This window comes from Giraffa tippelskirchi, chromosome 5 (assembly GCF_054371585.1).
Source record: "Giraffa tippelskirchi isolate mGirTip1 chromosome 5, T2T-mGirTip1v1.2.pri, whole genome shotgun sequence".
NCBI classification, from domain to species: domain Eukaryota; kingdom Metazoa; phylum Chordata; class Mammalia; order Artiodactyla; family Giraffidae; genus Giraffa; species Giraffa tippelskirchi.
This window is the reverse complement of record NC_137279.1, coordinates 80,337,432-80,361,025: the sequence shown is the minus strand read 5'-3', so window position 1 is coordinate 80,361,025 and position 23,594 is coordinate 80,337,432. Positions and strand designations below refer to the sequence as shown.

The following is a 23,594-nucleotide window of genomic DNA, read 5'->3' as shown; positions in this document are numbered from 1 at the left end:
TGGGAAATGTTCAATAAGTATTGGCTTTTCTTATTGACAAAAAGTATTACCTTTTAGGGAGGAAAGATGGACAGGAGCCTTAGACAGAAGATTTTTTTTTTTAATGGCAGTATACTTTTTATTTTATTTTTTAATTAATTATGGTCAGTTGCTTAGTTGTGTCCAGCTCTTTGTGACCCTATGGACTGTAGTCTGCCAGACTCCTCTGTCCATGAGATTTTCCAGGCAAGAATACTGGAGTGGGTTGCCATTTCCTACTCCATTTAAATTATTTGTTTGTTTATTATTTGTGGTTGCACTGGGTCTTTGTTGCTGCTGTGGGTTTTCCTTGGTTGCAGCGAGTGGGGGCTATTCTTGTGGAGCACAGGCTCTAGGCACCCCAGCTTCAGTAGCTGTAGCACATGGCCTCAGTAGTTGTGGCTCAAGGGCTCACTGTGGCACATGAGCTTAGTTGCTTTGCATCATGTGGAATCTTCCCATACCAGGGATCGAACCTGTGTCCCCTGCCTTGGCAGGCAGATTCTTATCCACTGCTCCACAAGAAAAGTCCCATACTAAGACGTTTTGATTGTGTAGTAGGTACTATATAGTAGGTTGACCAAGCAAAGACAGATTTTAGACAGATGGTTTGAGCAGCAGAAGGGAGAATGGGCAAGAGAAAGAAAAGCAGAGGCAAAGAGACCAGTTAGGTGACCACAATCAAGGGTGAGATGATAGGGGCCCTTAAGTGCAGTGACCACAGGGAAATGAAGAGGCCAGGCTGGAAATAGAGCTAGAAGAAAAATGACTAGGCTTGGTGACTTACTGGATGTGATAAGGCAGGGGAGAGAGCAGGATCTGAGGTTTCCTACCTCTACCACCTTTCTTGTCTTTTTAAATTTATTTTCGTTTTAGTTGCACTGGGTCTTCATTGCTGCACGTGGGCTTTCTCTAGTTACAGTGAGCAAGGGCTACTCTTCATTGTGGTACACAGGCTTCTCATTGCAGTGGCTTCTGTAACAGGGGGAGAGCACTGACTCCAGGGTGCACAAGCTTCAGTAGCTGCAGCGCATGGGCTCAGCAGTGCGGCTTATGAGCTCTAGAGCGCAGGCTCACTGATGCAAGGACTTAGTTGCTCTGAGGCATGTGGAATCTTCCTGGACCAGGGATCAAACCCATGCCCCTACATTGGCAGATGGATTTTTATCCACTGTACTACCAGGGAAACTCCTCTACCTCCTTTAAATCTGCTTCTCAGCCAGATCCTGCAGGCTCAGCAATCATCCTTTCCAAGTGGGCCTGCCATCCTTGATCTTCAGGATTCTGAGGAATTGACTTGCTGGGATTGGGAAGGCTGTGGAGGAAGAACAAAAGGGCCTTTTATGTCCAAAACTAGATGGAGGCTACCCCTCTCCCCAAGGAAGTGAGCTCAGCTTCCTCAATCTTCCCTCCTACAAAGGAAATCTCAAGTCTGGTGACTTGGACCCTGCTCAGGACCCACCCTCATTGACAACAATCTTAGGCACCCAGATGTCTTGGGCTATCAAAGCATGTGGTCTAGGCCTATGTCTGCCTGAGGCGGGTGGCCCACAGGAGGGATGTGCTTTGCAGAGCAGAAATGGCTCAAATGAGATGTTACTTTGTTTGCTTTCCCTGTGAAAAAAAGACACCATTTTACTTTCCTTTTTTATTTATTTTTTAGAGCTCAGTCAGATATTTTTAATTCTTCTAGTTTCCTGCTGTCTACAGGTGTTTCCTGTGGTGTTGCTCTCAGAAAGGATAGAGCCATGACAGAATCAGCTTTGTTCCTGAGATTTCCAAAAAGTCTTCCACTCTGGCCTGTATGTGCCACCTCAGGTACCCTGTGGGCAAGGGGAGGTGAATACAGACGTCTTGCATAGTTGGCTCTGTGTTCCCCACCGTTCACCTGTGCTGCAAGGCAGGACTCTCTCTGAAGACCAGCTGATAAGCAGAGCTGTTGGGGAGAGAGGAGGAAAGTCTTCGGTTTTCAGTGTTAACCCTGGTTGTTGTGTGCCTAGCAAGTGTGGCCTTATTGACAGAGGTGCTGGGTAACTCCAGTAGAATTACTCTTCACTGCTCATGTGTAAAACAATTCTCCCATCTCCAAACCAATTATGACAGCCTCACAGAGCAGGTGCTTGTTTGTTTTTATCCCCCAAAAGTTATGCTAAACTAAAATTTTAGGGAAATCATCATGTCTGTCATGCACAACAAAAGTGCATGATGAGAAATCCCTTTATCAAGTGAAGAAACCATTAGTAAGGTAACATAGTCTCTCTCAATTGATCTATTTTACAGTGTTTATGGAGCCTTACACCTGGCTTTTAGAAGGAATGGAACAGATATTTATTGAATACCTTTATTACACAGATTGTCTTTTAGAACCATCACAGTTGTTCTGTGAGTTGGCTGTTACTGATCCATTTTGTTGACTAGGAGATTAAGCCTCAGGATGGTTAAGGAGTCTAGTAGCTGCTGGTGGGCAGGAGCGGTACCTGAACTCTTTTCATTCTATCTGGAGTTCTGTATTCTAAGCCCCCTTAGAATTCAGTGAGAAGGTAATAATACCTTTGATACTTTTTATTATTAAGAACAATAGTATAGTGATGTACAAATAGTAAAAACAAATTTATATATTAAACCAGAAGTTACTTCCTTGGATTATCCAGGAAAATAGGTAGAATATGATAAAAACATACTTCCCATAAATCAGAAGTACCAAACTGGTAGCCTTCTGGGCCAAATGCTGCAGGTAGACATTTTCCACCCCCACTGAGGTTTTCTTTTCTTTTTTATCTGAACTGATGTTAAAAACAAAATACATGGTACTTAAAAATCTGGATTTTAATCTCTTGATAAACCAGATCATTTATGATGCTGGACCTTGAATTATCCTTTGAAAAACAGCTCCGTGTGACCCATGCAGGCAGTGGGCTAGACCTGAATAGCATCTGGGAAGGCAGGGGTTTTCTCCCAAACCACTACCCCTGCCTTTACACTTCCTGCCTGGTCTCTGAAGGCTCTAGGGTTTGCAAGGCCCATCCCAAATGATGTGGGAGAGGGTTGTAGAAACAGGTTGCAAAGTACACTCAGGACCTTAATGGGTCTTACACCCTTTTCCATCTACTCGGCTGCATTCTCACAATGGCAGCCCCTGCTCAGAATTTTCATCATTGACATCTAGAGTAGAAGTAGATTTCATAGAAGGGAGGATGTCTGTGTTATACTAAAAGTCAGAGTGGCCAAGTTTTGAACACAACTCCACTATACCAGCATGTGCCTCTGGAAAAGTAACTTTATGCTTCCTTGTAAAATAGGGCTAATAATATTTACTTCTCAAGACTGTTGAGAATTCAGTGAGCTACGTCTGTGATATGCCCTGTACATAGTAAGCACTCAATTAATATTGATTACTGATCCCTTTTTCCTTTCCAAAAGTAATGGATACCTAACCACTGAGGAGACATTGCTTATCACCAGGGAGTAAATGAGTCCACGCTGAGCCATCCAAGATTTTTATAGAAAATCAGAGTATTTGCTAAGGGGACATTTTGGCTTCATTTGATCATTTCCTTGAACAGAGAGCAGTTTGTAATACAAAAAGAGAACATTTAAAAATGTTTAGGGAGCTATTACAAGTGGGGCAAATTGGTCTAGATTTTAGTAAACCTAAAAACAGCTTTAGGGTCATGTTTTTAAACTTAGTGGCAAAATATCTTTATGGAATTATGAACTTCACTTCCTCCGTCTCCTCCCTCTGGGCATATGTGTCCTGTCCCTCAATGCCCAAGCCCTTGTTTTGATATTTTGAGAAGACTGACAACTTGCTACAAAGTTTTTTTCAAGTATTTGTTCACATCAGACTTTCCCAAAATATTTGATGAGTAAGCTTGAAACTCTCATTTCAAAATTAAAAAAATTTTTTAATTTGATGGTTTTCATACTATGTCTTGGCAACTTGCTTTCTTTTCCTTGAAAACGTAATCATGGACAGCCCTATGAATTAGTTCTAATTTACTCTTTAAAATACATCACTGATATCATAGCAAGCATGCTGAAGTTTTTACAGGCAGTGTTTTTCTTTTGGTTTGCCTCCTCCAAATCAGCTCTCCTCCCTGTCACCTCAGCTTACAGAAACCTCATATACACCTTTCTGTAGGATATTTCATATTCTTTAACTATACATATTGTTGTTGTTTCTGTTTAGTTGCTAAGTCAGGTCCAGCTCTTTGCAACCCCATGAACTGTAGCTCACCAGGCTCCTCTGTCAATGGGATTTCCCAGGGAAGAATACTGGAGTGGGTTGCCATTTCATCTTCCCAACTCAGGGATCGAACCTGCATCTCCTGCATTGGCAGGCAAATGCCTTACCTCTGAGCCACCAGGGAAGCATGCATATAAATTATTACATATGCATTATACACACATATGATGAATAGGTATATGTACACATAGACACAGATGGGGATAGATTGTTTAGTTGTTGCTTTATAAAACCAGGAACATATTATACACATTTCTCTTCATCTTACTGTTCTCACTTTACAATTTTTCATGGAAGTTCAGAATGCTCTAATTCATCCTTTTTAATGGTTTCATAATAGCTTGTTAATGTGAATGGACCACAAAACATTTCCCCTTTTATGGGTATTTAATTTGTTTCCAGAGTTTTGCTTCTATAAACAGCACTGCAGTCAACCTCCATGTCTTTATATACTGGGGCTTGTATGTCTGTGGAGCATGGGGCTGAGTCAAAAGGTTTGTGTAATCTAAATGTTGCCAGATAACTTTCCTAAAAGGCTGTACAGCTCAATTTCCTCCAGCAATCTGAGATGGTTCCTTTTCCCATTTCCCAAGGAGCAATGGCTGTTTTTTCCTCTCTCCCCTCTCCTTGCCTGTCTGATATGCATAAAGAGAAATCTTAATGCTATTAATAATTTAATTTGCATTTACCTGAAACCTTGTAAGCTTGAGCATCTTTTTATGTTTATTGGCTTTTAAAATCTGCTTTTCTATGAATTGCTTATTTGTGCTGTGCTGTGCTTAGTCTCTCAGTTGTATCCAACTCTTTGGGAACCTGTGAACTGTAGCCCGCCAGGTTCCTCTGTCCATGGAATTCTCTAGCCAGGAATACTGGAGCGGGTTGTCATGCCCTCCTCCAGGGGATCTTCCCAATACAGGGATCGAACCCAGGTCTCCCACATTGCAGGCAGATTCTTTACCATCTGAGCCTCGAGGGAAGCCGAAAAATACTGGAATGGGTAGCCTATACCTTCTCCAGGGTTTCCTAACCAGGGATCGAACCAGGGTCTCCTGCATTGCAGACAGATTCTTCATCAGCTGAGCTACCAAGGAATTCCTTGCTTATTTATATCCTTTCTTTTTTTTTTTATTTTTATTTATTTATTTGTTTTATATCCTTTCTTATATATTGTTCCCATCATTTTGTGAGAGGATTTTGTATAACAGTTATTATCTCCTTTTCACCTGTGTTACAAATAATTTTTTGGGTCTATTGTTTTCTTATTACTTCATTTATGGTATTTTTGCCATTACAAAAGTTTTTCTTTTGTTTATAGTGTGTGTGTGCACGTGCATGTTCAGTCGCGTCCAACTCCTTTGTGACCCTATGGACTGTAGCCTGCCAGGATCTGTCCATGAATCTTCCCAACCCAGGGATCGAACCCCAGTTTCTTGCATCTCCTGCATTGGCAGGAAAATTCTTTACCACTGAGCATTTGTTTTTAGTAGAGGGAAAATATATATCAGCCTTCAGGATTTCTTTCTTAGTTAAAAAGGGAAATGTTTCATTTTAACACTCTTTTACCCTATACTTTGCTGTTACACCTTATGTTTCAGGTAACTAATCTCAGTTTGCCTTCAAAATGACAATGAACCCCAGAGGCAGGCGTGGGAAATTAGCAAAGCATGCTGGAAACTGCTATTACAGGCTTCCCTTGGACCACGTGTGCATTCTCTGCCCAGATTCTATAGCTGATACCAGTCTGGAATTTTTTTTATCCTCAGCTCTTAGCCTCTGTCTTCTCCTCCCTTCCCCACCAGTGCCCTCCCCCATTTGCTCCTTAAATAGAAGTTTTTCCATCCATTTTCCCAGCTCTCTTCTATATTTTGTCCTTCTTTCTGGTGGGATACATGTTCCTGAACTCTCCATATCCCTGCCCCCAGGACCTCCTAGGATCACAGAGTTCTTTCCTGCCATCTGAGCTGGGTCTCCCACCCTTCCCTGAATGTCCAACCCTCTCTCCAAAAGGTTGTCTTCATCACTGTGGGGGCTGCCTCACTGCCCTTTTGCAGTTCTGGTTTGCATGGTAAGAATTCAGGACAAATGTTTTCCTTTAAACTCCTTGCTGGATTTACCCTTTCAGGAAAAATTCCAAATACTTTGGCCTCAAATATAATAATAGACTGCATTTAGTGGGGACTATCATTTGCCAGACTATGCTGAATACTATACATCTCACTTGATTCTTACCCAAGCTTATGATGCAAATACTGCTATCCTCACTTTACAGATGAGGCCTCTGAAATTTGCAGAGGTTGGTTACCTGCCCAAGGACAAGAGTGAGGATATGAATCAAACATTCTGTCTCTGGAGCACTGTCTGTAACCACCTTCTGATCCAGTCCCCCCGCCCCCATTCTTACTCTACCACGTCTCCTTCCTGGGTCTTCTGACACATCCACATTTACAGCATGTGCTGCTCCTTGGGCCATTGATCATGCCTACATGCATACAACTTCTGTGCCATTGTCTGCTTAACTGGCTTTTGTGTTTGATCCACTTTTGCTTCATGTTTCCCCAACTGGACTTTCAGCTTCAACAGAACAGGGACCATGACTTAATTTCTCTGTAACTGTCCGCTCCTCCAAAGTTGTTGGCTGATTGCTTTTTATTTTTCAGGAACTTCCTTCAGTTCAATTCAGTCGCTCAGTCGCTCACTCACGTCTGACTCTTTGCGATCCCATGGACTGCAGAACTACAGGCTTCCCTGTTCAACACCAACTCCGGGAGCTTACTCAAACTCAAGTCCATTGAGTTGGTGATGCCATCCAACCATCTCATCCTCTGCTGTCACCTTATCCTCCCACCTTCAATCTTTCCCAGCATCAGGGTCTTTTCCAATGAGTCAGTTCTTTGCATCAGGTGGCCAAACTATTGGAGCTTCAGCCTCAGCATCAGTCCTTCCAATGAATATTCAGGACTGATTTCCTTTAGGATGGACTGGTTGGATCTCCTTGCAGTCCAAGGGACTCTCAAGAGTCTTCTCCAACACCACAGTTCAAAAGCATCAATTCTTTGGCACTCAGCTTTCTTTATAGTCCAACTCTCACATCCATACATGACTACTGGAAAAACCATAGCTTTGACTAGACGGACATTTGTTGGCAAAGTAATGTCTCTGCTTTTTAATATGCTGTATAGGTTGGTCATAGCTTTTCTTCCAAGGAGCAGGCATCTTGGAATTATCTTGAAATTATCACAGCTGCAGTCATCATCTGCAGTGATTTTGGAGCCCAGAAAAATAGTCTCTCACTGTTTCCATTATTTCCCCATCTATTTGCCATGAAATGATGGGACCGGATGCCATGATCTTAGTTTTCTGCATGTTGAGCTTTAAGCCAACTTTTTCACTCTCCTCTTTCACTTTCATCAAGAGACTCTAGTTCTTCTTTGTTTTCTGCCATAAGGGTGGTGTCATCTGCATATCTGAGGTTTTTGATATTTCTCCCAACAATCTTGATTCCAGCTTGTGCTTCATCCAGCCTGGCATTTTGCATGATGTATTCTACAGATAAGTTAAATAAGCAGGGTGACAATATACAGCCTTGACATACTCCTTTCCCAATTTGGAACCAGTCCATTATTTCATGTCCTGTTCTGAACTTCCTTCAGCCTTCCCTAAATTGTTTAACCAAGACTCTGTAAGAATATTGAATGTTCCTAAATCTCACTTGATTTTAAAATATCTACAACTATGGACCCACCAAAATCTCTGCTTAACTTAAGGTGTTGACTACCAAACAAGTTCTAATGTGAGACAGTTCTTGGCCTAATTAGGTGAAATCAGTGGAAAGTATTAGATAGGAATGATCAGTCAGTAAATATTGGCTGATAAGACACTTCCCATGCATGTTTCACTTCATCATAATAATGACCCTATGTAGCAGATCTCATTTCCATTTTATAGAGCAGGAAATGAAGTCCAGAGGAGATGGATCTGGAACTATGAGTCCTTTCAAATTACATCATAACAGCCTGTGCTTGGACAGCAAGATAATAGCAGACAGGCCAGAGTGGGCCACTCTGGTCTCATCAGCACCATGCTGATCCCGGGGTGGAAATAAGCACCATTTGTGTTCTCTGCTTTCTGTAATTCCAGATTTTCTCTGTGTGATGTGGCCTGGGAGCCACTAAGAGTGGAGCCCCCTCTCCTGGAAGAGCCATGGCAGGTGAAAAGTAGCTCAGACGTATAATTTATAGGTGTGCTGGAGTGATGGGATAAAGTACTGTTGGATTGTCCATAAGAAAACCAAACCATCTTGTGAGTCATCTGCTCAAATCACTACATGAGAACTTTTGCCATTGTCCAAAGAGAGATTTTTCATGCATATGGTGGAGGGTGGTACAATTGCTGATAAGAAGGGAGCAGGAGGAAGTTGATTTACTTGTATCTTAGACCTTGTACTCATGTCTTTTGAGCTGGGGGCCTGTATATTTCTGTGTTCCATACTAGGAAGATTTTTCAAGGGTCTCCTGTGAGGAACTTCTGCTCAGAGCCTGGGAGCCCCTACCAGAAAAACAGTCTCTCCCCTCTCCCTCAGGGCCCCAGAGAGTCACTCACCTTAGGGGGTCCATGTCTACTCCAAATGTGTTCCTGCTGGCCTGTTCTTGCTTCTGAACTGTGAGGCTCTCAAGCTGACTAAGGAGCTGAGCCCTTGGAGTGTAGATAGCAACAAAGCAATAGGCCAAAGGGTGTGAATGAAAGAAAACAATACCTGTACTCATTCCTTCTTTGTATGACTTCCAGAGGAAACCAAAATGAGGGTTATGGTTTTCCCCAGCTGGGCAGCAATGAACCTGGAGAAAAACCTAAACTCTCTGCTTCCCTTTACAGTTTATGTTTCTTTTAGCCTTTATCCCTTGATCAGGCTTGGTATTGTTCTTTGTTGCTGATTTCTCACCCACTTCTTCTTATTTATTTTTTATTTTGGCTGCCTGGGTCTTTGTTGTAGTTGCCCTCTGGCATGTGGGATCGATCTTAGTTCCTTAACCAGGGATTGAACCCATGTTCCCTGCATTGCAAGGTGGATTCTTAACCACTGGACCACCAGGAAAGTCCCCACTTTGTTCTTTAATGGCTTTTAAATGCCCCCGAGGCTGTTTGAGCCCTGTCATCTTCCTGTCCTAAAACTCTTCTCTTTAAGAGAATTACCAATTAGTTGGCTAATGTGGAATGAAGGGATTATATCGGATTACCATTTGATTCCTGGTTTGAGAGTAGGAAGTGTTCCATTCTCAGAATCTTCTTCAGAAGAAACAAGAGATGGATGGGGTTCTTTACTTTATAGAGCAGTGTGTCAAAATGGTGGTGGGGGAGGGGTGTAATATCACTGTAATATCACTTGGGATTCCTGATCTTCCTTTCAGAGTTTGCTCTGATCCTGCCTAAACTTAGTCAGGTATCCACCTCCGTCCATCCACATGAGAAAGATAACCTAAGTGTTCCCAATTTCCTCTTAGTGATGTTAAAGTTAAAAGAAATAGTTAGCCAGCTGGAAAGGGCCTTGCAAGGCATGCTAGGCAAGCTCTTCATCCTAGGGATGAGGAGCAGAAGGGCAGAGAGGGGTGGAGAGAACACACAGCTCTCCTGACTGCTGGGCCAGTGGCCTCCCCTGCCCCTAGGGTACTCAGCTCTTGAAATGACTCATCTGGATCTTCTCTTCCGACTTTGCAGGACAAAATGTGTCTGTCCAGACATATTTCTTCTTACCACTTCCTGCATCCTTTGAACCCAAGCATGTTCCCTGGAGAGCTACTCCAGCCATGCATGTACCCACCCTAGCCCCTGAGGGTCCCTGATCAGGCTCGGACCGATAGGGGCAGGCACAACCCTCAAACTCTGGCCATGAGGCTGAGTCCTGCCTCATCTTGGTGCAGGGCTCTGGGTGAAAGGCAGGACTCTCCTCACCTGCAGAAGCCAGAAGCAGGCTTCCCTTTGATGACTGGTCTTGCCCCGCCTTACCCCACTCCACATACCAGAAACATCCAACTGAAATCCTGCACATGAACGGCCCTGCTGTGAGTTAGGCTACTTATGGCTGGAGCCTAGAATCGCACTTCAATTAGCCAGTCTGCCCTTTAGTATGATTCAGAAAATTCCTATTTGTAAATTCCTCTGATATTAAGATACAATGCCAATCCACCAGGTCTGCAGACTTGTTCTACAGAATGGGAATGAAAATGACTTAGCAGCAGATCCCTACTGCCCCCTTGCAGTTACTCAGGGCTAACAGGCAACCACCTGCTGACCCTACAAGGAGTGCAAGGGGGCCCACGTTCCAACTAATACCTACTGAGTGGCAATCAGTGTCTTAGATGCTAACAACAAGAGCTAAGATGGAAGGAAAAGCTTATTATGTACCAGGCACTGTGCTGGGACTTTATGCACATTAATTATCTCATTTGGGCTTTATAACAATCATATGAGATAAGTGCTGTTATAAGCCTTATTTTATGAATAGGGAAACTGAGGCTCAGGGAAGCTAAGTCTTGCCTAAGATAGAACACAGAGTAAGAGGCAGGATTTGGATTTGGACCCAAACTGCATGTGTGCTCAGTCATGTCAAGCTCTTTGAGACCCCACGAACTGTAGCCCACCAGACTCCTCTGTCCATGGAATTTTTCAAGTAAGAATACTGGAGTGGGTTGCCATTTCCTACTCCAGAGGATCTTTCCAAACTATCAAACACTGTCTCTTAGTATTGTCATAACTCTGTAGGGGGTATTAGCCACATTCTACAGGTGAGACTCTGAGTAGTTAAGTCAGTTGCCTGTAATCCAACAACCCATAAATTATATTCATACATGAACTTGTCAAGTGCCAAATTCTGTGCTTGCATCACCATTCTTGCTTCCAGAGTGCTGGTGGCTGCCCTGGGACAGGAATGGCCGGATGGGGCCTGTTCCTAGCAGCTGCAAGAGGCTGCCAGCCTCCTGCAGCTTTGTGCCTTCTTGCCAACACTTTGAGGTCCATGGGGCTGGCACCCTGAAACTAAGCCGACTCCCCTGCCCCCAGGGCAAATGAAAGAAGGCCTCATGCAGAGGGAATGTGCCTCAACCTTTTTTTCTTTTTTTTTGAGCATGTTTTTTATTTCAAAAGCTGTTTATCACATTTACGAGATAAAATTTACACACAATAAAATTCACCTATTTTAAAAGTACAATTTGATGAGTATTGACAGATACAGATCATAATCAAAATATAGATTGTTTCTTTCACTTCAAAAGTTCCCTTGTACCCTTTATAGTCAACCCCCTGCCCCTATCCTTGGTCTCAGGCAATCAATGAGTTGCTTTCTGTCATTACAGCTTTGCCTTTTGAAGAATGTCATGTATATGGAATCATACTGGATAACCAACCAGTACCTACTGTACAGCACAGGGAACTTTGCTCAATGTTTTGTGGCAGCCTTGCTGGGAGGGGAGTTTGGAGGAGAATGGATGCATATATCTGTATGGCTAAGTCCCTTCGCTGTCCACCTGAAACTATCACAACATTGTTTGTTAATCATATGTTGTTGTTGTTGTTTAGTTACTCAGTTGTGTCCAACTCTTTGCGGCTTCATGGACTGTAGCCCGCCAAGCTCCTCTATCCATATCCCAATAGAAAATAAAAAGTTAGAAATAAATAAAGCAGTATGTATCTGTCCATCCCAAACTCTCTAACTATCTCTTTCCCCATTCTTCCTCCAACAACCATAAGTTCATTCTCTAAGTCTGTGAGTCAGTTTCTGTTCTGTAAATGAGTTCATTTGTATCATGTCTTTTTAGATTCCCCATATAAGGGATGTCACATGATGTTTCTACTTCTCTGTCTGACTTACTTCTTTCAGTATGCTAATTTCTAGGTCTGTCCATGTTGCTGCAAATAACATTATTTCATTCTTTTTGATGATTCAGTTAAATTCCATTGTGTATATATATATATATATATATACCACATCTTTATTCGTTCCTCTTTTGATGGACATTTAGGTTGCTTCCAGTCTTGGCTATTTTAAACAGTGCTGCAGTGAATATTAGGCTGTATGTATCCTTTTGAACCATGTTTTTCTTTGGTTATATACCCAGGAGTGGGATTGCAGGGTCATATGGTAAGTTAGCTGCTTTATTATTATTAAGAAAATACAATACAAAAGGCTACTATTACTAATTCAAAACCATTTTCTAAAGAGAGCCATTTGATTAGTGGTAGTAGGTGTAAACAGAATCACTCGGTATGGTGATGATGCTGGACACAGAGCAGGCCTGAGCAGCCCAGCAGGTCTGGACTCATGTGGGACTCTTGACCCTTGACCCTCAGTCAGTGACTGGAGGGGACACTCCCAAATATGAATCAGTCCCAGGCCCAACGTGAGCAGACAGGGAAGAGCAGGTGGAAGAGAGAGATCAGGCCATCTGCAAGCTGAATGTCAACACTCCACCCCTGCCTTTCCCAGTCAGCTGTTTTGCCCTATAAAACCCAATAGACTTTTCAAGTAAAGCAACTTAACTCAGCCTGGTGGTTTTCTTTTCTTCTCTCTGCTTCAAGACCCTTTTGGCCTCATCCCAATGAGTCAGTTTCTAAGGCAGGTAGGTCCTTCCTTGTGCTTTGCATGGGGCCTCTTTGATATACCAAAGATTATGGATTCCTGCCTGGACCATCCTTGGGCAGCAAGGTTGGGGAGGACAGCCTTAGTGTCTGAGGACAGCTACAGAAATGTGAAATATCACAGCTACAGCTATGTGAAATCCACATCAGAGCAGAGATGTGGATTTCACAGCCTGGGCAGGTACCATTCTACACTGATAGGAGACCCATGCCTTCCAGTGCCTCAGTGGCTCCTTGATGAAATGTGTCTGAAAGTCAATAGCCAACAGAAAGATTCAACCACTCTACGTAAAGAAATAGACACATTTTACATATTTTTTAGATATGCCATGTTTTAGGATAGATTGAGTTAATAAAAAAGAAGACAGATATATCCAGGGATGGGAAATATGAAATTATAATGCATTTCTTAGCTCCAAGTAGAAACTGGAGGCTCAAATTTTTAAGTATTGGATTCATCAGGGAAGGTCTCATTCTTTGCACTCTAGTTACACTATTCCAGTGACCTTGGCCCAGTTCAGTGAACCTTATGAAAATATTCAAGCCTGATATGCCCAGAGCCAACCCTGGCTGACACATTGTTTCCATTTTTACCTTGAGGCCCTGTTCTATGTTTATCAAGACCTCACAGTGTCAGCCCATTGGTGTTGGTTTACTGATGCATCATTCATTTATTCATTCATTCATTCATTTGGCATTATTTATTGACCACTGAATATGGTAATGGGCTAGGGGGTGGGGACATGAATAACACATGGTTTCTGTGCTGAAGGCAGAAAGAAACAAGCTTGCAAAACCGTGCGTATTTGATAAGCCTTTTGATCCACTGTGTGGATCACAACAACTGTGAAAAATTCTTAAAGACATGGGAATACCAGACCACCTGACCTGCCTCCTGAGAAATCTGTATGCAGATCAAGAAGCAACAGTTAGAACTGAGCATGGAACAACAGACTGGTCCAGATAGGGAAAAGAGTAGGTCAAGGCTGTATATTGTCACCCTGCTTATTTAACTTAGATGCAGGGTACATCATGAGAAATGCTGGGCTGGATGAAGCACAAGCTGGAATCAAGATTGCTGGGAGAAATATCAAAAACCTCAGATATGCAGATAACACCACCCTTATGGCAGAAGGCAAAGAAGAACTGAAGAGCCTCTTGATGAAAGTGAAAAAGAAGAGTGAAAAGGCTGGCTTAAAACTCAACATTCAAAAACTAAGATCATGGCATCTGGTCCCATCACTTCATGGCAAATAGATGGAAAAAGAGCGGAAATAGCGAGAGACTTTATTTTGGGGGGCTCCAAAATCACTGCAGATGATGACTGCGGCCATGAAATTAAAAGATGCTTGCTCCTTGGAAGAAAAGCTATGATCAACCTAGACAGCATATTAAAAAGCAGAGACATTATACTTTACCGACAAAGGTCCGTTTTGTCAAAGCTATGGTTTTTCCAGTAGTCATGTGTGGATGTGAGACTCGGACTGTAAAGAAAGCTGAGCACAGAAGAATTGATGCTTTTGATCTGTGGTGTTGGAGAAGACTCTTGAGAGTCCCTTGGACTGCAAAGAGATCCGACCAGTCCATCCTAAAGGAAATCAGTCCTGAATATTCATTGGAAGGACTGATGCTGAAGCTGAAGCTCCAATAGTTTGGCCACCTGATGCAAAGAACTGACTCATTGGAAAAGACCCTGATGCTGGGAAAGATTGAAGGCAATAGGAGGAGCAGACGACAGAGGATGAAATGGTTGGCTGGCATCACCAACTCAATGGACATGAGTTTGAGTAAGCTCCGGGAGTGGTGATGGACAGGGAAGCCTGGCATGCTGTGGTCCATGGGGTTGCAAGGAGTCGGACATGACTGAGCAACTGAACTGAACTGAACTGAACTGAGTTCTATACATCGGCCTTCTTTTATTTCCTCAAACACATCCTGCTCTTCTCACTTCCAGGCCTTTGGGTAAACACACACACACTACTTGGATCACTTCTTATCTTTCAGACCTCAGTTTAAACATCACATCTTTGGGTCAGATCCCTTATCACTTCCTTTCCTAGTCCTTTCCCTCTGCAATGTTTATCACCCTAAGAAACAATAAACTGGAGTAAAAATAATGATGGCTGCTGAACAGTTGCCCTCATTAGACTGTAACCTCCCTTATGAAAAGACCTGCATCATCTTGTTCATTGCCATATCCTGGCACAGGTCCTGGAGTACAGGAAGAATGAATGAATCTAAGATGCGGTAAAACAAAAAGAAGCCTAGAACCCAGCACCACACCCTGCCCAGGGTGACCCAACCCACAGAGCATCCCAAGAGACATCCTGCTAAGAGTCCAGCTCCAGACTGCAAGGGAGAAGGGGAGGGAAGAAAGAGGAGCCGCTGTAATAGGAGAGGCTACAGCTAACTGGGAGGCAGGCCCTTGTCCTTGAGCAACTTGTTCTAATCTTAGAAGGTATGCTTGGGCTTTCTGTTGGGACATGAAGGACAAATGTCCCAGGCCTCAGGATTCACTCACACCTCACTCCCACTTGGGAAGCAGAAATGTTCCCCTGTGAAGGATATTATTAGGAGGCCCCCAGGTGGCTGCAGCAAACCCCAGGAGTCAGAGGGACTATCAGCGAAATCAGGCTTATTAGGGGACTAACCAGCATGGAGAGCACATGACAGGAGTCTCTGAATTCTCTTTGAAAAGCAGATGGATTGTAGATTTACTTGTTGGCCTAGGCTGTGAATCCCCCCGAATCACCCAAGCTAGCTATGTAGGCATTTCTTTCACACTCTTCCCCTTTCCCCTAAAAAAAAAAATTGCCAACTGCCCTGAAGTTGCCAGGCTCACAAGGATGAATTTGATTTTCCCTCTCTGCACACCCACAGTTGGAAGGAGAAGACAACTTTGGTGGTGCAGGCACCCAGGCTGAACCGCGAAGTCGCTGTTTCCTTCTCTTCATCCCAGGACCCTCTCCATCTCCTTTCTCGCCTCCACTCACCCAGCCTGTCCTCAAGATCAGCCATCACTTTGTAACAGGAGCCAAGTTTCAAACTCAGGTTCATCTGACTCCAAAAATTCTAAGCTTTCAAGGATCCATCCTGGACCTTCTGCTCTGATCACTCTCCCCTTCTGGACACCTTTTCCTTCTCTAGCCACCTCTTGCCTCTTTCCTCCTAGCCCTGCTCTCTCGTTGGGGCTCATCATTTCTGTGGATGGCACCCCCGTCCACCCAGCAGACAGAGCCAGAAGCCTGGGCAGCATCTTAACTCCTCGCTGCACCTACCTGGTCAGTCACTAGCTCCAGACAGTCCTTTTTCCTAAGTTGCTTTTAAGCTCCTGTTAATGTTCTCCATCTCCATGGACCGTCCCCTAGTTCAGGACACCATTCTGTCTGGTCTTATACTCTTGAGATCTACAGTGTTGGCTCCAACCCTATGTCGAAGTCATCCTTGAGAGAGTTTCTAATTCCTAGATGAACTTATCTGATCTTGGTCCCAGTTTTCTGCCTCTACTGAATCCTTGCTCTCCATTTTCCTGTAAGCCTGCTGCTGCTGCTAAGTCACTTCAGTCGTGTCCTACTCTGTGAGACCCCATCGATGGCAGCCCACCAGGCTGCGCCGTCCCTGGGATTCTCCAGGCAAGAACACTGGAGTGGGTTGCCATTTCCTTCTCCAAAGCATGAAAGTGAAAAGTGAAAGTGAAGTCGCTCAGTCGTGTCCGACTCTTAGCGACCCCATGGACTGCAGCCTGCCTGCCGTCCATGGGATTTTCCAGGCAAGAGTACTGGAATGGGATGCCATTGCCTTCTCCACCTATAAGCCTAGGAGATCTAAACACTCTGAATCCCTGGCATGTGTAGGGCTCATTATCTGCTAGTGGTTGAATCAATAAACTCTGCCTCTTGAAGGCATTTCTTTACCAGCTGTGGGCCATAGATGCTTGATTCTCACTCTACCACCTTTAAAAAGCACCCACAAAACAAAAACAAAAAAAAAAAAGAAAAAAAAAGAATAAAAAAAAAAAAAGAAAAAGCACCCACAAATACATCAAGCTGCTGCTTTCAGTAGAACTTCTGCTGAAGGTTTGCAGATTTGCAAGAAGTGGTCATAATGATACAATACAGCTAGCAATTGTAAATCAGTGACCAGAGATTCCTATTCATTAAAACCCTTTTGGCTGGGCTTCCCTGGTGGTCCTGTGGTTAAGACTATTCTCCCAAAGCAGGGGCCCTGGTTCACTCCTTGATCAGGGAACTAGATCCCAGATGCTGCAATTAAGATTCTGAATGCCACAACAAAGATCGACCCCATGTGCCATAACTAAGACCCAGTGCAGTCAAATAAATAAATATACCTTTCACGACAATGGCAATGGCCCATCCATTTCTCACACTGCAGCCAAAGGGACCATCGAAATAAATCCATCTGTTTTAGTGGACCCTCTGTTTTACTCTTTTTCTAAAAGCCTTCCAATGACTTAGCATGGCTCTGAGAACAGGGTCCTGCGTAGAGGTCCCTGTCCACTCTGGCCTCTGTTTCCTCTGCAGCCTCATCTTCCCCTCATGCCACATACCGTGAACCAGGATTAGGGACTTCTGGTAGTTCACTGAGGAGCCCCAGCCTTGCATCCTTCGCGTGCGGCTCCCTCAGCAGAAGAGTGACTAACTCTGCCCACCCTTCAAGCTTGTCCAGGTTGGGGCTTCCTTCTAGAAGCCCTCCTGGATACCTCTAGCCAGATTGGGTGCCCCTGTTATGCTTTTCACCCTGTCCTTCTCCAAGCACAACATCCTGAACTCAATGTCACCTCCCTCTGCTCCTCCTCGGGGAGGCCTCCTGTGACCGACCACTCAGGGCACCAACATGCACTTGCTTACTGGGTCACCGCCTGACTCCCCTGGAATGTGAACTCCAGCAAGAGTAAGGACTCGAGGACTCTCTTCTTCAGCACTGTGTCCCTAGACCTCAGAGCTCATAGTGGGTGCTCAGCAAGTACTTACTGCCTGTTTTACTTTCATATGGCTGATGCAATAAATGACCACAAACTTTGTAGCCAAAACAATATAAATTTATTATCTTATAGTTCTGGAGGTCAGAAGTTCAAAACAGATCTCACTGGGACTAGAATCAAGGTGTTGGCTGGGCTGCCTTTCTTCTGGAGACTTGCCTTTCCAGCTTCTAGAGGCTCCCTGCATTCCGGCACGGGACCCTTCCTCCAGCATCAAAGCCAGCAATAGTAGGTCAAGTCTCTCTCATATCCCGTCACTCTCACACTGACTCTCTGCCCTCCTCTCTTACTTTTAAGAGCACTTTGGACTGCATTGGGCCCACTTAGATAATCCAGGGGAGTGCCCCACTTTAAGGTCAGCTGGTTAACAATCTTAATTCCACCTGCACACTTTGCCATGTAACCTAACATAACCACAGGTTCTACGATTAGGATGTAGACATCTTTGGGGGCTATTCTGCCTTCTGCACTGGCTGACCCATCATACTTTAAAAAAAATTATTTGTTTATTGACTGCACCAGGTCTTAGCTGTGGTATGTGAACTCTTTGTTGCAGCATGTGGGATCTAGTTCCCTGATCAGAGATTGAACTCAGGCCCTCTGCGTTGGGAGTGCAGTCTTAGCCATTGGATCACCAGGGAAGTCCCTGACCCTGATCATAGTTTAAATACTTGTTTAATCACCCCTGTTTGTTAGTAGGCCATAAACTCTGGGTATACACAGTATCCATCCTGTGCATCTCTGTGTATCTGTTCTCCAGTGTGCTGTCATTCACTGCATCCCAAGAGCCTCACAACTATCCCATTGTACAGATGAGGAAGCTGAGGTTTCACTAGCTCATGTGTCTTGACCAAGGTCACACAAGAAAGGGCAGCTCCAAAACCATACTCAGGACTTAGTGTGTCCTTACTGGCAAGCCTCTGAGAGTTCCCTGCCTAAGGTGGTAGGAGAGCATATAAAATAATAGCAATAATCATAATCAGAAGAAGAAGGAGAGAAGGAAGAGGGGACATGACCTAGGTCATGACCCTAAAAGCCATAAAATTACGGTCAGCTTTATTTTTTTTTTAATTGCTAGTTAGTATGCACATCAGTGCATGGTTTGAGGGATGGTTTGAAAACTCAGGAAAGGAAAGTCTGTTAACCGTCTGTCTTGCTAAGTATCTGTTAAGTGTAGACTGCCAATGACCAACTCATGACTGCCCTCTTATGAACTAAGAATGGCAGAAAGCAGCAAGGAGCATATCTTAGCTGGCTGGGGTTCCCTCTGGGAGACCTGTGACCCAGAGAGAATGGAAGGGCAAGGGTAGACTAGATGAAACCCTGGACTTCCCTCAGTGTATTCTCCCCATTTTACAGATGGAAACTGAGGCACAAAGAAGTTAGGTAACTTGTTCAAGGCCACAGTATATGCAGAGTATATGCAAAGCCTGGATTTGAACCCAGGGAATTTGGATCGAAGCCTGAGCTGTATGCTCTACTGCCCCACATATAGCACCATAACCTGTGATCTGTACACCCTGCATCTTGCATACAGGGCTGATTGTGAATCTTGAGACTCTGAGGATATTGGCTACCTCCTGCTGTTAGTGGGACGAGGGTGGTGCAGGCTCCAGACGTCAGGCACATGTTGCAGTTTGATTTGGAGCAAAGGCCAACTGGGCTTCCCAGGTGGCGCTAGTGGTAAAGAACCTGCCTGCCAATTCAGGAGATATAAGAAATGAGAGTTCGATCCCTAGGTCAGGAAGATCCCCTGGAGGAGAACATGGCAACCCACTCCAGTATTCTTGCCTGGAGAACCTTCACGGACAGAGGAGCCCGACAGGCTATAGTTCATAGGGTTGCAAAGAGTTGGACACGACTGAAGCAGCTTAGCATGCACACACACACAATGGAAAACTGATGGCAATTTGGGTTGGAGGAAAGGCCAATGGATGTTAATAATCTCACTTACCAAGAAGGATCCTGAGGCTCAGAAAGATCTACCCCCAATATATGTCAGAGACAAGACTTGATTTACCTCTGAATTAGCTGTTCTTTCTGCTCCTGTCATATTATCCCTGTGCATCCCCAACCCCACAGGACTCAAAATACATTTTTATCCTTATGCTTATACAACAATTGACAGGTTTCACAGAGAAATTTCACATATGTTATCTCCCGGATCGCACTGATAAGGCCCTAACCCTCGACATTCAGGATGAATGGCTCCCTCCCATTGCTTTGTTGTCCTTGCTGTTATTAGGAATGTACCTGGGCTAACCCTGCCTGTGCCACCACCACCAAATCCATTGACCCCACCTGGGTGGCTGGCCAGGCCCCTGAGGCTGTGAGCTACCCTGCTTCTAAAACCACTGAAGCAGTCAGGCTGATGTCCACTGACTCAGGGTTGCTTAACCCTTTCCAGGCCCCTGGGCTGTAGCACCACATCCTGAGAGGCAGGGGAAAGCCCTTGAGGTCCATGGAGTGATGCACTCCCTGGGGAATGGCCTGTGGATCCTTTGTGTGAGCAGGGCATCCTACCTGGGTTTTTCTCTGGGATAGAACTTTAGAGGCTAAGGACTTGCCATTTTCAAATTCTTAAAGCTGACAAGTGGGAGGTAGGGAATATTTGAAATATTTTTGGTCTTAATGTGAAATAGTTGATCAGCATTCGTGTGTACCTGTTTCTCTTCTTCTGCCTTGTCTAGTTGTTGTTGTTCTTCTTTTTCACCTACTCTCCACCCCTCCAACCCCCACTTTACCAGTCACTGTTATTCCAGTGCATTGTACAGTGTCTACAGATGCCCAAGAAGTGATGAACATTCGACCCGACAGCATGAATGGAAGACACGAGATTTTTTCTTCCAATGGCATTTCAGGGTTTCTTATCCTCTCTCACCTAAGCCAAAGAAATCTTCTGGCCTCAACCCAGACTGTCTGTAGTCTGCACCAAAATGTCTGCAAGGCTCCTTCTGGAATAAGAAGAGCAGTCCCATCACCTTTGTGAATGAAAGGCAGCTCAATGCTAATAAGGAGTTCAGTCTTCTCCAGAGACTCTTCTCTATATTTAGACCTCTTCTTTATATCTTCTCATTTTATTTAGTTCTGTGACTTCAGATACTATCACTATCTACTGACTCTCAAAGTTTTGTTTCCAGCCTGGAAATCTCCTCTGAATTTAAGACTTGGGTGTATATTTAACTCCCAGCCTGCATCTCCATGTGGAAATCTAATAGACATTTCAAACTTTCATGACCAAGAAAGAACTATTGACCCCCTACCTTCCCCTACCCACATCTTTCTCCAACAAACCCTCCCCAACCCAGGAAAAAATATCCCATGCATCCCGTTGTCCAAGTCAAACACCTGGGAGTCATCCTTGATTGCCCTTTTCCTCTTACTTCCACACCCAGGGCATCAATAATTCCCAGCTGTCTTACCTTCAGATCCACCCCTTTTACCACCTGCTGCTACAATCCTGGTCCGTTCCACCATCACTGCTCAGCTGTACCACTGCCAGAACCTTCCTCCTGGCCCCTCTGCTTCCACTGTCATCCATTCTCTACAGACAGCCTTTTGATGTGTAATTCAGGTCACATCTCTCCTCAAAACCCTCCAAATGGTGTTCCATTCACTCAGAATAAAATACTGATACAACTGCTTGCTGTGATCCTCAAGACCTCATGCAGTGGGCCCCAGACTGCCTCTCATCCTTTATGTCTCCTCAAGTGTTCTGGATGCGATAGGTCCCTGCCACACTTCTCTTCTCTGTCCCTCACCCTTTGCTCCTCTCTGTGCTTTCTGCTCAGAACAGTTTTCTTTCTACCTTTTTCCAGCTGGAAATTCAGATGACTCCTCCTCAGAGATGTCTGCTCACAGCCCCATAGATAAAGCATCCTATTTTCTCTTTTTCGTGGCACTTAGGTTATTTTACTTGTTCATCTACTCCATGTTTATTGTTTGCGCCCCTTTCTGGAGTAGCCACTCCTTAAGGGCAAGAACTCTGTCTTGTTCACTGCTTCAGCGCAGGTCTTAGGACAGTGGTGTTTGCTGATGAGACACTGAGTGAGACAACTCTTGAAGAGAAGGTCTAGAGTTAACAAAGCATGTCTGTGTGGAAAGAGATCTTTGGAATCCAGATAATGCAGCGCTTACTAACTTGAAGAATGAGTTAGCAACTCTGGGCCATTTGCTGTTCTAGAAGAGGTATTGTGAGAATGACAGAAAAATGTATCAAGTGCTAAAAGAACAGTGCGTCCCACATAGCAGTTGCTCTAAGTAAGGTAGGTACATCAAACTGGCCAACCTGGTTCCTAGTCCATTGTCCTTTCCATCATTCCCGAATGGTAATGGTTAAACACTGTGGTGAATTGAAGAGTTCAGGGTAAGGTAAGCATAAAAAAGACAAAGGAATCACTGCGGCATTCCCAAAGAGACTATCGGTTAATCCTTTTAAAATGAAGATTTAAGTTGGAAGGGGGTGAGGGACCTTAAGGTCCGCTGCAGTTCTAAAAGAGCAAAGAAGCAAGCATACCTTATATTCTGAGGCTCTGGCTTGTCTGCCCTGTTTCTGGTGAGCAAGACAGCTCACTGCAGGCTTTGGGCCCAGCAAGGTGGGTTGGGGGCTGCAATCTGTAAGCATGAGTGTAAACTAAAGCAGGTCACATGTGGGGGTGGGTTCAGAAAATAGAGTTAAGACATGGAGATTGGTCCCAAGAAGAAAGGATCCGCAGAGGTCAAAACGTGACCAAGACCTGGAGGTGGATGCAGGTGGAGTTGAGGGTGTCAGTGACTCTGGGAGCAGGGGCCCAGACCCTGACACCTCAAGCTGGGTTGGATGGGAGGTGGGGAAGAAGGCACTCTTTGAGGACAACTTTCTATGTTCCTGACTCTGTGTTCAGTACTTAATGGATAACTTTGGAACAGAGAAAGAATGCTGCTTAGGGGATGGGGGGTCCCAGGAAAGTTGGGGACTAGGCAGGGACACCAAAGTCATGCTCAGATCTAAGAACAATCAAGGTAGGAGCATGACCTTCCCAAACCAGCCTCAGGGCTGAGAGAGATGAGAGAGAGAGAGGGAAAAAAAAAATGTCACTCACCTGCTTGGGGCCAAGGTGGCGTGATGTTGAACCACTGGAAGAGGTCACTAGCGCTACCTGCCAAAAGTGCAAGGCAGAAATCCTGGCAAAGCCTCAAACAGGCTAAACCACAGTGCCTGACCATCCCCAAAGCCATGCTTTTTCCTTTGTACCCATGTAACCCAGTGGCTTATAACAGATTTACTATTTATATATCACTTTACAGTTTTCAAAGCACCTTCACAAATTAGGCTATTTAACTGATGTTCATTGTTGGATTATTAGGCATTGGAGTCAAGTGTTTCACAGATTATTCTGTCTGGCGTCTCCTGTGTGACTCTGGCTAAGTTACTTGCCCTCTCTGGACTTCTGCCCAACTGAGAGAAGGCAACAATCACTCTTCCACAACACAGAATGAGAAGCAGCATCGGGAGAGGTGCTGGTGGTGAATGGATTTGCCAGGCTTCAACAAGCTCTGGAGTCCATAATTCAGATGTATCATAATCTTTCCTTCAACTTAGCTTTTAAGTCCTAAGTCCTTCCAGAAGGCTTGTAGTTCTCTCACCTCTTGCCAAGCCTGGTTTCAAGACAGGGAAGTTAGGGAGGAGTTTCTGATTCCTGTTCAGCTCTATTTTTATCTGGA

General features: G+C 44.4%; 1 protein-coding gene across 4 annotated transcripts in view; it reads left to right on the top strand.

Annotated features, from left to right (window-relative positions):
- RCSD1 (RCSD domain containing 1) overlaps positions 1-23,594 on the top strand; it is a 69,538-nt gene that overhangs the window by 23,285 nt on the left and 22,659 nt on the right. For 2 of the 4 annotated variants that reach the window (XM_081489259.1, XM_081489258.1), the window contains one exon: positions 1,729-1,820. The exons of the other annotated variants lie outside the window; for them this stretch is intronic. In XM_081489259.1, the coding sequence (XP_081345385.1) occupies positions 1,767-1,820 (54 nt within the window). In that variant the 5' untranslated portion in view covers positions 1,729-1,766. The remainder of the gene's footprint in view (positions 1-1,728; positions 1,821-23,594) is intronic. 4 annotated transcript variants of the gene reach the window in all.